Source organism: Podarcis bocagei (assembly GCF_964188305.1).
Source record: "Podarcis bocagei genome assembly, chromosome: 18".
NCBI classification, from domain to species: domain Eukaryota; kingdom Metazoa; phylum Chordata; class Lepidosauria; order Squamata; family Lacertidae; genus Podarcis; species Podarcis bocagei.
In genome coordinates, this window is record NC_138144.1 from 9,444,996 (window position 1) to 9,460,965 (window position 15,970).

Below are 15,970 nucleotides of genomic sequence, written 5' to 3' on the forward strand. Positions count from 1 at the left end.
TGTTGGAAGGGACCCAAAGGTCATCTAGCCCAACCCGCTGAAATGCAGGAATCTTTCGCCCAACATGAGTCTCGAACCCACAACCCTGAGATTAAAAATCTCACGCTCTACCAGCTGTTATTTCTGTATTCGCCTGCTTTTGCCAACGTTTGTGCGGTTTTATTTCTGTGTCTTCGCTTGTTGACTCTTGATTGCAAATCGCTACGGGATTCACACGTTCAGTAAACCCGAATCTCTATGTCCTCATCAGCAAGCTCAATCTTTGTTCTTGGTTAATGACTGAACTGGCGATTGCGTAGAAGGTTGTTCACACTCTGAGTCCACCTATTGAAATTGGAGGACAGGATTCATTCAAGGCCCATTCATTAAAATGCTTAAAAACCCGTTGACTTCAGTAGGTCTACATGGAGTATGACTCTTGTGCAAAGGCGCCCCCTGGTGGATGTCAGCAGTCTGGCCTCTTCCTCCTCCTCCTCTCTTTATTATTATTACAGTGGTACCTCGGGTTAAGTACTTAATTCATTCCAGAGTTCCATACTTAACCTGAAACTGTTCTTAACCTGAAGCACCACTTTAGCTAATGGGGCCTCCTGCTGCCGCTGCGCCACCACTGCACGATTTCTGTTCTCATCCTGAAGCAAAGTTCTTAACCTGAAGCACTATTTCTGGGCTAGCAGAGTCTGTAACCTGAAGCGTATGTAACCTGAGGTACCATCGTATTATTATTTATTGAATTTAAATAAAACATAAATCCACAAAATGTATAATCAAAATAAAAACAGCAACCCAATAACTCCCCTGGCCCCCATTATGACTCTCCTGTGAAGTTTATACAGTGGTACCTCTAGTTGCGAACGGGATCCGTTCCAGAGGCCCATTCACAACATGAAAAGCCCGCAACATGAAGCGCCGTATCTGCATAGGTGCGCGGCATGATTTAGCATTTGTGCGCATGCACGAAGCGTGATTTAGCGCTTCTGCGCATGCGCAAGCAGCAAAACCCAGAAGTACAGTGGTACCTCAGGTTAAGAACTTAATTCGTTCCGGAGGTCCGTTCTTAACCTGAAACTGTTCTTAACCTGAGGCACCACTTTAGCTAATGGGGCCTCCCGCTGCCGCCGTGCGATTTCTGTTCTCATCCTGAAGCAAAGTTCTTAATCCGAGGTATTATTTCTGGGTTAGCGGAGTCTGTAACCTGAAGCGTTTGCAACCCAAGGTACCACTGTAACCCTTTCCTGAACTTCCGGGTCGCCACGGGACGCAACCTGAAAAAACGTAACATGAGGTATGACTGTTTGGGAATTTTTGTGTGTGTGTTTGGGGAACTTTGGGGCAGTTTCTGCACATGCTGTAGAAGGGAAGGAAAACTCTAGACCCTAAACCTCCGCTGCCTTGTGGGATATTTTCAGGAGAAGGAAAGCCTAAACCTAAACAAATCAGGAGCAGAGCCCCTTTTATTTATTTATTTATTTTTAAAATAATTTTTTATTAATTTACATTACAAAGATTTAATTTGATTTGCAAAGAATTTACAATCTCATACTACAAAAAGAAAATTTAAGAAAAAATTAAGAAAAAAGAAAAGGAGAAAATACAAAAAAGAAAGAAGAAAAAGCAAATTTACGTAAACAAAAATTAATCTTCACAATTAATACTTAATTAAACACTTAAATAAAAAAAAAGACTTCCAACAAAACGAGTCTTCCAATCATTCTCACTGTACTGTTTATACTGTCATTTTTGCCGCACAGTTTTATATTCTTCAATATTGTTCCCCGTCTACTCCGCAAAAGGTATTTGTTGTGTTTACAAGTATCACTCAAGTTCAGCTAATTTGGTGTGATTGGTACAATGTGATCTTATATAATCCTTAAATATTCTCTGTTGTCCAAATATTTTCTGGTTCAATACTAGGAGCGGAGTCCCTAAGGCAGTTGGATTGCGCCTTATACGCCTCCTTCCGCCAACTGCAGCCAAGCTGGCGCCAAACATTTTGCTCTGCATTCCTTTGGGCCACATCAGCCAAGAGGGGGGTCTCAATGTCAGGGTAGCCCAGGACCCCCAGTCACACTGCCCAGGATTGTGCCCAATGGATGCCACTTCGGTGCTGCGAACGCAGCAGTCTGGCTTCACCCCTGAAGACAGACAGATGCCAACAAGAAAACTTTGTTGGCTTATACCAGCCATTCCCAAACTCAGCCCTCCAGCTGTTTTGGGACTACAACTCCCATCATCCCTAGCTAACAGGACCAGTAGTCAGGGATGATGGGGATTGTAGTCCCAAAACATCTGGAGGGCCAAGTTTGGGGATGCCTGGCTTATACAGTGGTGCCTTGGTTCTCAAATGCCTTGGTTCCCAAACGCCAAAAACTCTGAAGTAACTGTTCCGGTTTTCGAACGTTTTTCAGAAGTCAAACATCCGATGTGGCTGTCAGCGATTGTTTCCGGGGCGCCTGCACCAATCAGAAGCTGTGGCTTCGTTTTCGAACATTTCGGAAGTCAAACAGACTTCCAGAACGGATTAAGGTGGCGCTCTGTTTTTGCTGTTTATTTAGCATTTTAGTTTTTGAGGTTTTTTTGGTTAATTTGTTTTTGTGACTGTGTGCAACCCAGTTCAGCTACTGATTGATTGATTGATTGTGTGACTGCGGAAATGGATAAAAGCCCCCCATCCAAACCATGACTATCATCAGTGCAGGTAAGAAGAAAAAATGAACTTTAATTTTTATCATCTACAATACTGCCTTCTTTATTTTATAGTGCAGTACACTGATGGTTGCTTTCATTTTACGGGTCAATGGTCTCGTTAGATAGTAAAATTCATGTTGAATTGCTGTTTTAGGCGTGTTTTTTTAAAAGCCTGGAATGGATTAATCACTTTCTTGGGAAAGCACGGCATGGTTTTGGAACGGACTTCTGGAATGGATTAAGTTTCAGAACCAAGGTACCACTGTATGCCAGGCTTCCATTTATGTCAGGAAACAAGGGGAACATTGGTAGTAAAGCCATACCCTCCAACATTTATCCAATTAAAACAGGGACATCATACATCATCATCATCATCATCATCATCATCATCATCATCATACTATTTATACCCTGCCCATTAGGGTTGCCCAACCACTCTGGGTGGCTTCCAACAGAAATTTAAACAGAACAGAACATTAAACTTTAAAAACTTCCCTATCCAGGGCTGCCTTCAGATGTCTTGTATTTTTATATTTAATAATTTTTATTGGAATTTTATTTACAACATAACATAACCCCCCCAATACACAATCCACCCTCATTAAACAGAAACATAACATACAGTGATCATAAGATACAACAATACAAAGAACGAAATAAAAGACTTCCTTTATCCAGTATCTGGCCTCCTTATTTACTTCTTATAAACTGCTTCCTTTATGAATAATAATTAAGATTTTTCTAATTATAACTTAAATAGCCACAAAATCTCCTGCAGACATTAATCGAAACAAGTCCAGGTATGTATTTTAGGGCACTGTTTTGTGACGTATTCTCTGCATTTCCCCCCAAGTTTTTTGATATTCTTGTCTAGTGTGATCTCTAATTGCCTCTGTTAATCTAGCCAGTTCAATATACTCTAACAGTTTGTCTTGCCCTTCCTTTTTTGTTGGCACAGTTTCTTTTTTCCAGTTTTTAGCAATTAGGATCTTTGCCGCTCCTGTGGCATAGAGAAATATTTTCTGATATTCTCTTGCTATACCTGTGTCCATTCAGATGTCAATAATAATAATAATAATAATAATAATAATAATAATAATAATAATAATAATAATTATACCCCGCCCTTCCTGGTTCAAAAACCAGGCTCAGGGCGGCTAACAACAAATTTAAAACACTTAATTTATAAAAACAGCATAAAATACAGTATAAAAACATGAATAACAATAAAATTAAAAAATCAATTAGATAATCCCCAGGGCTAGCTGGCTGAGTTGGTCCTACTTGGGCCAGCGAGGAGACCAGGGGAGAATTAGCTGTGGGGTCTCAGAGCGGGTGAACTTCATAAAAGGGGAGGGGGAAGGAAAATAAAAGATCTGGCTGAATTCAGATTAAAGGCCAGGCGTAATAGCTCTGTCTTACAGGCCCGATGGAAGGAAGTTAAATCCTGCAGGGCCCTGGTCTCCTGGGACAGAGCATTCCACCAGGTCGGAGCCAACACTGAGAAGGCCCTGCTGAAGGACAGTCTGGCTTCCTTAGGGCCCGGGACCTCTAAACAATGGTTATTCATGGACCTTAAGGTCCTCTGCGGGGCAGACCAGGAGAGGCAGATGTTTAGCGACTTATCTCCTTGGCTCGGGGGACGCATAACTCCGGACCCTCCAACATTTCTCCAATGGAAATAGGGACGTGTTTAGCTGCCCTTTCCCCCTCCTCATGCCCTTCCTTCCTGAGCAAGGCTTCTGCTAAGTGGAGGCTGGGCTGCCCGCTCTGCCCTCCAAACCGCGGAGGGTTCGCACCAGCGACTGCAACTGCCCAGCCTGCCGTTGACCCATCAGACTGATCTGCGTCTCCAGCTGGTACAACTGGGATTCCTGCTTCTTGCGGCCGTTCTGGTAGGCGAGGACGAGGGCGCTGGAGGGGAAGGGGGAAAGGAGAAAACGGTGGAGCCAGACGGGATGGCATTTAATAATAATAATAATAATAATAATAATAATAATAATAATAATAATAATAATAATTTATTTGTACCCCGCCCATCTGGCTGGGCCTCCCCAGCCACTCTGGGCAGCTTCCAACAAAGATTAAAAATACCGTATTTTTTGCTCTATAAGACTCACTTTTTCCCTCCTAAAAAGTAAGGGGAAATGTGTGTGCGTCTTATGGAGCGAATGCAGGCTGCACAGCTATCCCAGAAGCCAGAACAGCAAGAGGGATTGATACTTTCTCTGCGCAGCGATCCCTCTTGCTGTTCTGGCTTCTGGGATTCAGAATATTTTTCCCCTTGTTTTCCTCCTCCAAAAACTAGGTGCGTCTTGTGGTCTGGTGAGTCTTATAGAGCGAAAAATACAGTATATTAAAATGTCACACATTAAAAACTTCCCTGAACAAGGCTGCCTTCAGATGTCTTCTAAATGTCAGGTAGTTGTTGTTCTCTTTGACATCTGGTGGGAGGGCGTTCCACAGGGCGGGAGCCACCACCGAGAAGGCCCTCTGCCTGGTTCCCTGTAACCTCACTTCTCGCAGCGAGGGAACCGTCACAAGGCCCTCGGCGCTCAGTGTTTAGCTCAGCATGGTCCGCACTGGCCAGCCGCACGAGCTCTCTGCAGTTTCAGGGAGGGAGTCTTTCTCCCCGTCCCCACCTGGGACCTTCTGCAAGCAAAGCAGCTGTCCCGCAGCTAAGCTGCAACCTTTACCAGGAAAAAAAGCAAGCCAGTCTCTAGTCTAGTCTAGAGGAAGCTGCCTTCTCCTGTGTCAGACACTTTGAGTCTCTATAGCTCAGTTTTGCCAACACTGGCCGGCAGTGGCTGCCCTGGGTTTCGGGCAGGGCAACATCCCCACCAATGATTGACCTTCTGCATTCAAAGCAGGTCTTTCCCTTTCAGACAAAGCAAGATTCCAGTCCTCAGTGATTCTGAATAGAGAGCTGGTTACCTTTTGGGGGGATTTCAGAGCAGCCGCTGGCTAGCTCGGACCAGATAAGGGGGGCAGGGGTCTCTTGGGGTTCAGAGGCCTTTTTGGGGAGAGGGGACCCCCCCAATCCAAACTTACCTGTGTGCTTTGAAAAAGTCCCTTGTAAGCTCCATCTGCTGCGCCTCTAGAGCTCTGCAGTCCTGGCTTCTCTCTTCCAGCTCAGCCAAAAGGGAGCTGATCCGGTCTCTGAGCTCCCCGATCCTGCCGTTTACACTAGAGGAGAACATAAAGGGAATTTTGTACCTGCTGCTCTCTGCAACCGGAGCAGGCCGGCGGGAGATTGATGCCCGTAATACCAGGAGAATCTGGGGTTGTAAAGCCACCATGCCTGGCTCAGAGTAGACCCACAGGTTTCAGTGGGTTGGCACTCAGTGGGAGAGGGAGTTATTGGTTTGCTTCGTTCTTGCTTTCATTATGTATTTGGTGTTTTTCTCTTTCTTATTGTTATGCTGCAAACTGTCCTGAGATTTTCAGATGAAGGGCAGTACGCAAATTTAATTAATAATAATACTATTATTATCGATGCTTTAGCTGAGATCCCTGCATTAATAATAATAATAATAATAATTTTTATTTATACCCCGCCCTCCCCAGCCAAGGCCGGGCTCAGAGCGGCTTACAAGCAATAATAAAAACAAGTTGAATGATTACAACTTAAAAACAAAATTAAAATACAACATTAAAATATTAAAAAGTAGCCTCATCGCTGGAGGAGAAGGAAAGGAAAAAAGAAAGGGAGGGAATCAAACTGGCTCCAAGCCAAAGGCCAGGCGGAACAACTCTGTCTTACAGGCCCTGCGGAAAGAAATCAGATCCTGCAGGGCCCTGGTCTCATGAGGCAGAGAGTTCCACCAGGCTGGAGCCAGAGTTGAAAAAGCCCTGGCTCTGGTTGAAGCCAATCTAACTTCCTTAGGGCCCGGGACCACTAGGGTGTTACTGTTTATGGACCTTGAGGCTCTCCATGGGGCATACCGGGAGAGGCGGTCCTGTAGGTACGAGGGTCCTAGGCTGCAAAGGGCTTGAAAGGTCAAAAGCAGCACCTTAAACCTGACCCTGTACTCCACTGGGAGGCAGTGCAGCTGGAAAAGCACTGGGTGAATATGCTCCCTTGGCAGAGAGCCCGTGAGGAGCCTCGCTGCAGCATTCTGCACCCGCTGGAGTTTCTGGGACAGCTTCAAGGGCAGCCCCGCGTAGAGCCAATTACAGTAGTCAAGCCTGGAGGTGACCGTCGCATGGATCACTGTAGCCAGGTCGGGGCGGGAAAGGGAAGGGATCTGCAATGCAGCAGATTAGACCCTTGGGGTCCCTTCCAACTCAATGATTCAATGGTTCCAATAATAACTGGGATAGCTCAGTTAGCAGAGTGTGAGACTCTTAATTTCAGGGTTGTGGGTTCGAGTTTCACATTGGGAAAACGATTCTTGCATTGCAGGGGGTTGGACTAGATGACCCTCGTGGTCCCTTCCAATTTTACAATTCTGTTGATGATGATGATGATGATGATGGATAGTGAGGCTGGGCAATTTCGGCAGAGGGGCTCCTGCCCCCCCCAAAAAAAATTTCCACCGACACAGCTGCGGTGACCTCACAGAGGACTAGGCACCTTTTTGTTTCCAAATACATTTATTATTATATATTTATTCATGCATTATTAATCACAATCCTCTTTGAACACAGTTTCCTCTTGAGCTCTCATTCTACTGGTTAGACTCGCTGATTTCCCAGCCTGTAAGATTCGGCCACCAGTAAGGTAAAGGCACCCGTGACCATTAGGTCCATTCGTGGCCGACTCCGGGGTTGTGGCACTCATCTCACTTTACTGGCCAAGGGAGCCGGCGTTCAGCTTCCGGGTCATGTGGCCAGCATGACTAAGCCGCTTCTGACGAACCAGAGGAGCGCACGGAAACGCCGTTTACCTTCCCGCCGGAGCGGTACCTATTTATCTACTTGCACTTTGACGTGCTTTCAAACTGCTAGGTTGGCAGGAGCAGGGACCGAGCAACGGGAGCTCACCCCATCACGGGGATTCAAACTGCCGACCTTCTGATCAGCAAGTCCTAGGCTCTGTGGTTTAACCCACAACGCCACCCACATCCCCTTCAGCCACCAGTAGTTGCATATCAAAATAAATTCTTTTGCTTCTTTGGTACATCTGACTCAATGATTCTTAAAAGGAACGCTTCTGGTCTTTTTGGCAGGGGGGAACGTCCTTTTAAGCATTCCTTTCCCGCAAAAAGCCTTTAGCTGCTTTGCACGCCCACCACCACATAAGCGCTTTGTGGACCCTCAAAACCGGGGAACTGCAAGCGGTGAGCTGAATTGCACTCACCGCCTCAGAGTGTTAAAAAGCTTCAACGCCTCCGTCTTCCCTTCCTCGCCGGATTGCTCTACTCCACCACCCTCAGACGACCGGAAAGCGTTCCTCTTGGAAGTGCAGATGGGGGCAAAATCCTGCACCGCCACAGAGAGGAAACAGGAATGAAAAGGAGCGCCCACTTTCGTCTTCCATTCTTCGAGGATGAAACTTATGGACTATGCAGAATTAGTTAAAATAACAGGAAGGATTCGAAACCTGCGGGACCAGAGATTCTCAGAAGACTGGAGTAAATTGACGGACTATTTGAAAAGCAATTGTAATGAACCGATTACGCTAGTAGGTTTGCAAGAAGTTTCGTAAGGTGAATTATTTGAAATATTGCAAGAAAGATAATGAGGAGAATTATTAGCTAAGGACAATTAAAGGTAATATGAAATTCAGAAATGCATAATACAGTGGTACCTGCGAGACATAAGTCAAAGTCTCTGAGTTTAGACTTTGGGATTCCCGGACATTTCCCCATCAGCCCCCCCTTCCCCTTTTCTGCAATATGGCAATGGAGGTGATGCTATTACAGTTCCAAAGGGAATGTCAAGCAGGGAGGGAGAGGGAGGCTTCTTCCCCCGTCAAAGGAAGCCACATCCTGCCCTCCTCCAGGAGCATGGGGGGGGGGGCAACGGTGTGCTGCCCGCCCCCCCCGACTCCCAAGCCTCCCCCCAGCTGTCAAAATGAAGGGAGGAGGGGGGAAGGCCGCCGGCAAAGAATCACAGCTCCCCCCTTACCCCGACGGCTTGGGGAAGGCTTGGGAATCGCGGGGGGGGGGGGGGGCTTTGTCACTCTTCCAACTTGCCGCAGTGAGAACTCTTGCTGTGACCGTAGCGTATAAAAAGATCTCTCTTACCTTTTGGGGAATCCTTATTTTTGCCCAAAAGGGAAAAATAAGCACAATCTACCGATCAGTTGTGAGCCTTACCTCTGAGGAGTCCTCTCCACTGCTGCTGCTGCTGCTGCTGCTGCTGCTGCTTCCTGTCGACACAGTTTGCTGCCCGCGAAGCTCATCGCGCTCCCCGTGCAGGATCCGGGCCATCAGCAGGCAGGCGGCTTCCTGAGCCCGAAAAGTGTACATCTGCAGCGCCAGCCTCCGCTTCTCCTTCTCCGTCAGGTGCAAGCGAGTGTTGAGGTCGCCCAAGGCCTCCTGAGATCAGAACTGGGAGCTGTCGTGAACTGGCAGGATTAGTGAACTAAACAATTTAACCCCTGTGTTGCAAACAATAGTAATATCCAAGGCAACACGATGACCAAATACAATGATACGATATCAATACAGTCTTAAAAAGGTAAAGGGACCCCTGACCATTAGGTCCAGTCGTGGCCGACTCTGGGGTTGTGGCGCTCATCTCGCTTTACTGGCCGAGGGAGCTGGCGTACAGCTTCCGGGTCATGTGGCCAGCATGACTAAGCCGCTTCCGGCGAAACAGAGCAGCGCATGGAAACGCCGTTTACCTTCCCGCCAGAGTGGTACCTATTTATCTACTTGCACTTTGACGTGCTTTCAAACTGCTAGGTTGGCAGGAGCAGGGACCGAGCAACGGGAGCTCACCCCGTCGCGGGGATTCGAACCGCCAACCTTCTGATCAGCAAGTCCTAGGCTCTGTGGTTTAACCCACAGCACCATCGCGTCCCAATACAGTCATACCTCGGGATAAATATGCTTCAGGATAAGTATTTTCGGGTTGCGCTCCGCATACTTATAAGCCAGTTTGTGGTGTTGTTGTTTTGAGGGCCACAGAATAACAGAGCTGGGGAACTGGAAGGGACCCCAAGGGTCATCCAGCCCAACCCCACTGCAATGCATCTGCCTCGTCGAGCCCAGATGCTTGAATTGGCATGCAAAGTGCAAAAGCAGGCATAGGCAAACTCGGCCCTCCAGATGTTTTGGGAGCATCATCCCTTTCTAACAGGACCAGTGGTCAGGGATGATGGGAATTGTAGTCTGAAAACATCTGGAAGGCTGAGTTTGACTATGCCTGTACAAAAGGGAGCAGAATGGAGGGGCTGTGTCTACTCAGTTGCCAGACGTTGATGGATCTTGTCTTGAATCCTCCAGGATCTGCTTCGCTTTGGACTTTGGGGAAAGGCTGAAAAAATTATCAGATTCGGCTGAGACACGATGGGTTAATGGGATAAAAAAACCACTAAGGACTAGAAACTTATTGCGGACTATTTTGCACAAGAGTTTCCAAATCTCCCATCGCTCACCCTCGCCTCCTGCAACTCCTGCAGCAAACGTGTCTTCTCCATCCTGGGTTGAGCTGCCTTGGAGGGAAGCATCTCCCGCAAGGCTTTCTGGACCGCGGCCACCTTGGTCCCGATCCGGGAGGTGATTCTGGCTGCGGCAGAATCGGGCCCGGGAGGTGGCCGGCAAGGTGGGAGCTTCAGGGAGGCCTGTTCCTCTCTCAGGCGCCGGATGTATCCCCGCAACACCTTCCTGTCGCCCTCTTCCGAACGGCGCAGCTCTGAGAGCCTGAAGGGGAAAGGGGGGGGGGAGAATCAGGTTCCCGCGACCAGGCACCCTCTAGATGTTTCAAACCATAACTCTCCTCAGCCCCGGACAATTACAGATTGAGCCCAGGACTCTCAGGGCCACAGAAGACAGAATCAGAATTCAAGATGGCTTCCACAGATTGGAGAACTGCATGCAAACTAACAAAATGAATTTCAGCCAGGACAAATGTCAGATTCTGCATCATCGAATTGTAGAGTTGGAAGAGACCCTGCAGTGCAGGAATCTCAGCTAAAGCATCCCGGACAGATAATAATAATAATATAATAATAATTTATTATTTATACCCTGCCCGTCTTGCTGGGTTTCCCCAGCCACTCTGGGCGGCTTCCAACAGAACACTAAAATACAATAACCTATTAAACATTAAAAGCTTCCTTAAACAGGGCTGCCTTCAGGTGTCTTCTAAAAGTTTGGTAGTTATTTTTCTGTTTGACATCTGGTGGGAGGGCGTTCCACAGGGCGGGTGCCACTACCGAGAAGGCCCTCTGCCTGGTTCCCTGGTTCCATCCAACCTCTGTTTAAGCGGTTCTCAACTTGTGGGTCCCCAGATGTTGTTGGACTACAACTCCCATCAGCTAGCAAGGCCAGAGCTCAAGGATGATGGGAGTTGTAGTCCAACAACACCTGGTTGAGAACCGCTGGAAGGAGAATCCACAGCCTTCCAAGGCAAACTATTGCACTGTCAGGCAGCTCTTACTGTCAGAAAGCTATTCCTGATGTTGAGTTGGACTCTCCTTTCTCGCAGCTTGAAGCCATGGGTTCGAGCTGAACATGAGTCAACAGGGTGATGCAACAGCAGAAATAAAAAGCTAACGCTATTCTAGGCTGCATCCACAGAAGTCTAGCGTCCAGATCAAGGGACGTCATAGTCCCACTCTGTTCTGCCTCGGTCAGACCACATCTTGAATACTCTGTCCAGTTCTGGGCACCACAATTTAAGAAAGATGTTGACAAGCTGGAAGGTGTCCAAGATGACCAAGGGCCTGGAAATTTATGGGGGAAATTTGTTATCTATTTCCCGTATGTACGGAAAGAAGGAGGACCAAGTTTCATCAAATTTAATAAATAATAATGATTGGCCTCACAGCTCATTCTCCTGCCTCATCATCCCATGTAGATCCTGCAAGGCTGCTTATCTGAGCTCCCTTTTCCTCACCTCTGATCCAAGCAGCTGAGACCAGGCCTCCCAGAGACGTCCTTTCCGCAACGTCGCAGAGACCGATAGGCTTCGCCCAACACAGCCAATTTCACCTCCGACAACTGCCCTGCGATAGGGAGGAAGGGCGGAAAGAGGGTTAAGCGTTTTACGTCGACCGCTGCCCTCCAAAAATTCGTTAGAGAGCCAGGAAGCTCGTTAGAGACGCAGGAAGCTGCCTTGGCTTGCACAAGTTTCCAGTCCTCATTGTTCAGCCTGGCGGTTTAACCGTCAATCCCTGTTTGCAGGGAGCGCCGGAAATTGTAGCTTTGTGAGGGGGGGTCTCCTAACAACCCTCTGCGCCATTAATTCACTACAGTTCCCAGGACTTTGGGGGGGGGGGAGGCATGACAGCTTACAGTGGTATGGTACCACTTCTGTCAACATACAATGGACACATGTGCAGGTAAGGTGAGCACATCGAAAACAGAGTGCTATATGCGCAGAAACATACCCTACAACACTTCTCCAATGAAAATAGGGACGTCTCATTCCATAATGATTTTGCTATTTATACCCCACTCATCTGACTGGCTTGCCCAAGCCACTCTGGGCAGCTTCCAACATATATAAAAACATAATAAAATACTAAAATAAATTTAAACTTCCTTATACAGGATTGCCTTCAGACGGCTCAGGGGCTGGATAACTCCACACCCTCCAACATTTCTCCAGTGAAAACAGGAACGTTTTAGGGAAAAGTGGGACATTCTGGGATCAAATCAGAAACCGGGACGGCTTCTCTAAATCGGGGGTGTCCTTGGAGAATAGGGACCCTTGGAGGATCTGCAGAAATGGTGATATGAGGGGCTACCAACAAAAGAAGAGTGGCCATTAAAATTGACGGAATATGCCGAATTGGCAAATTTAACCATGAAAATTAGAGGTCCAGAAGAGACAGTTTTTAAGAAGGATTGGGACCCTTTTGTAGAATTGGTTTATTGTATTATTGTATTATTTTGTAGAATAAGTTTATTGCGCACATGTAAAAATGCAAGAAGGATTTGAATGAAGAACAGCAGAAAAAATATATCTGGGAACAAGCGGAAAGGATAGGGCATAGCATAATTATAAGATGTATGATTATAAAATATGGAGAAACCATGGAGAGGGGAAGCCAATTGATAAATGAGTATTAATTGGGAAACAGTATTGTATATTAAGTTTAAGTTTAAAGGGACGCGGGTGGCGCTGTGGGTTACACCACAGAGCCTTGGACTTGCCGATCAGAAGGTCAGCGGTTCGAATCCCCGCGACCGGGTGAGCTCCCGTTGCTCGGTCCCTGCTCCTGCCAACCTAGCAGTTTGAAAGCACGTAAAAGTGCAAGTAGATAAGTAGGTACCGCTCTGGCGGGAAGGTAAACGGCGTTTCCATGTGCTGCTCTGGTTCGCCAGAAGCGGCTTAGTCCTGCTGGCCACATGACCCGGAAGCTGTACGCCGGCTCCCTCGGCCAGTAAAGCGAGATGAGCGCCGCAACCCCAGAGTCGGACACGACTGGACCTAATGGTCAGGGGTCCCTTTACCTTTTATTAAGTTTGTAAACTTTTGAAAGAGAACATCAAAAACCTCCACGGTGACTCACCTGCATGGCACAGGCCTCCCTCCTCTCCTCCTGCCTCTGTTTTGGGGTGCAGTTTTGTTGCTGTCAAGGATAGCAGCGCCTCGTAGGCCTCCAAGCAGCGTTCACTAATAAATTCAGGAAATGCAAAGATTCTTGCATTAATTTGCAAAGCACCCAAGCAACTTGGAAAATTCCGATATTTGGTATTTTCTTGGTTCTACCTTTCCTGCAAACTGCTTTGAGGGTTTTTGTGGGTCTTCCTTGACCAGCGAGCGGCACTGTCAGGAGCACTCCAGCAATAAAATGAAGTTAGCTCTTTATTAGAGGAAAGGAGGTTTTTCTCGGAAAGCCTTGCCCCATGGATCGGTTGCTGAAAGTCCCCACCTCCCCACAGCCATCTAAGCTCCCTGTTTTCTGGGGGTTTCCCCAAGCAATCAGAGACTATGCCTGCACAAAACCAACCTCTCCTCCACCCTTTTCATGTCTCTCCTGGTTCTGGGAGACTAGCAGGGAGGGGAGCTGGTTGCAACAGGAGGGGGAGACATCCGTGACTCTTCACCAGCCGGACTCATCTCTGCCTCCCTCCTTTCCTGCTTCAGTTTCCACCTCTGATTCCGGACTTCCCTTGGGGTTTCCCCAGCAGGTTCCTCCCACCACCTTTCTGCATCCAGTCAGTCCATGACAGCTGCCTAGGCCTCCTCCCCTCATGGGTTTTCCCCAAGCAATTAGAGACTGCGCCTGCACAAAACCAACCTCTCCTCCGCCCTTTTCATGCCTCTCCTGGTTCTGGGAGACTAGCAGGGAGGGGAGCTTGTTGCAGCAGGAGGGGGAGACATCTGTGTGACCTTCCTCCTCTTCAACAGTGGCCACCAGCTTGCCATTAAAAGAGGATTGGACAAATTCACGAAGAATAAGGCCTAATAATGGCTTATAGCCACAAACTCCTCCTCCCCTCCTTCAGCTCCTGCCTCTGATTCTGGACTGCTCTCTGCCACAGACTCTCCCCGCCCTTCAGTTTCTGACACCTCGTCTTCCCAATCTTCTCCCTCTTGTGGGAATGTTCAGGGATGCAGGAGAGGATATATTGTCTGATTATAGCCTTTCCAACTTGTGTTAACAAGTTCACAATTTAGCAGAGTAACATTCCCCTTTTTAAACTCACAGCAGATGCGTTTGCTCAGGCTCGCTAAATAATAATAACTGTTCTGGTATTTTCCCCTTATTCCCTCAAAAACGATAAGACACGACCAGTCATCTATAAAAGTAGAAAAAGAGTTTACTCACTCACATTCTGTTCACAGTTGGATCCCAGACGGCAGACTTAGCTTAGAAAAGTAACATACACCTGGAAACTATCTCCTAAGGAGACAGTCCATTTGTCCTCTCTTGGCTGGAGGCCAAGAGAGCATCTTTGGCTAAGCAGATGTTGCTTCTTCGATGCGTGTAGTCAAAGGGAGAGAGATGGCTGCCCTGCCTTGTGCTTTTGTCATTACCTGCACAGGTGAGGCCACGCCCACCTCTCGTCCCATGCAGAGGAAGTCTGTCTCAGCCCAGAAGGAAACAGGAAGTTTACCTGCTGGCTGGACAAACATTCCTCCCCAGGTGTAAACATGTTCACTCTAGGAATGTTGTACCTGACTGCTCTTGTGTTTCACATCCCACACCTCTGACCACTCACCATCGACTTGCCACCGTTCCCCAGGCTCTGAGCTTTCTACCCTTGGGGGTCTCTCAGCCGGTGCCCCCCACCATTCCCTTGCTCCAGCCCCTCCACAAAAGGTGCACAAATTTCACAAAACAAATAACGATTTCGCAAGCCGTTTTGAAAAGCGCATGCTCCGTCGCCGACACCTCTGCTCACCTGCACCGGACAGCCAAGCGCAGGGCGGTCTCCTCAGATTCCCGTTGCCCCAGAAGCAAACTGATGCCCTCCATGTCGCCTTTGGACTCCTGCAGCGTCACCGAGAGGAGCTGGTTGAGGCATTGGAGCTTTTCGGTGAATCTGGATGAGGGGGAAGCAGACGCTCAGCACAATTCTGCTGTCCCCGCAGCTCCCGCTAATAGCAAACTCGGGTGCTGAGTGCCGATGAAAATTGAGCCAAACACTTTGAAAAAGGTGGGGTGCATCCTTGGAGGGGTGGACGTTTCAGGGTTTCGCAGAAGAAAGCTGCAATGCGCTCTATGTGGGGCTTCCTTTGAAGGGGACCCGGAAACTACAACTAATCCAGAATGCGGCAGCTAGACTGGCGACTGGGAGCGGTCGCCAAGACCACATAACACCTGTCTTGAAAGACCTACATTGGCTCCCAGGACGTTTCCAAGCACAATTCAAAGTGTTGACCTTTAAAGCCCCAAACGGCCTCAGCCCTGTAGACCTGAAGGAGCGTCTCCACCCCCATCATTCTGCCCGGACACTGAGGTCCAGCTCCGAGGGCTTTTGGCAGTTCCCTCATTGCGAGAAGCCAAGTTACAGGGAACCAGGCAGAGGGCCTTCTCGGTAGTGGCACCCGCCCTGTGGAACGCCCTCCCACCAGATGTCAAAGAGAAGAACAACTTCCTGACAGTAAGAGCTGTTTGACAGTGGAATTTGCTGCCAAGGAGTGTGGTGGAGTCTCCTCCTTTGGAGGTCTTTAAGCAGAGGCTTGACAACCATATGTCAGGAGTGCTCTG

General features: G+C 48.0%; 1 protein-coding gene across 1 annotated transcript in view; it reads right to left on the reverse strand.

Annotated features, from left to right (window-relative positions):
• Positions 1 to 3,772: 3,772 nt before the first annotated feature.
• USHBP1 (USH1 protein network component harmonin binding protein 1) overlaps positions 3,773 to 15,970 on the reverse strand; it is a 30,595-nt gene continuing 18,397 nt past the window's right edge. Inside the window, exons 8-15 of the mRNA XM_081177738.1 lie at positions 15,162 to 15,302; positions 13,322 to 13,425; positions 11,701 to 11,809; positions 10,238 to 10,502; positions 8,952 to 9,173; positions 7,991 to 8,112; positions 5,740 to 5,874; positions 3,773 to 4,602 (exon numbers count right to left, since the gene is read on the reverse strand). Coding sequence (XP_081033864.1) covers positions 4,434 to 4,602; positions 5,740 to 5,874; positions 7,991 to 8,112; positions 8,952 to 9,173; positions 10,238 to 10,502; positions 11,701 to 11,809; positions 13,322 to 13,425; positions 15,162 to 15,302 — 1,267 coding nt within the window. The 3' untranslated portion in view covers positions 3,773 to 4,433. The remainder of the gene's footprint in view (positions 4,603 to 5,739; positions 5,875 to 7,990; positions 8,113 to 8,951; positions 9,174 to 10,237; positions 10,503 to 11,700; positions 11,810 to 13,321; positions 13,426 to 15,161; positions 15,303 to 15,970) is intronic.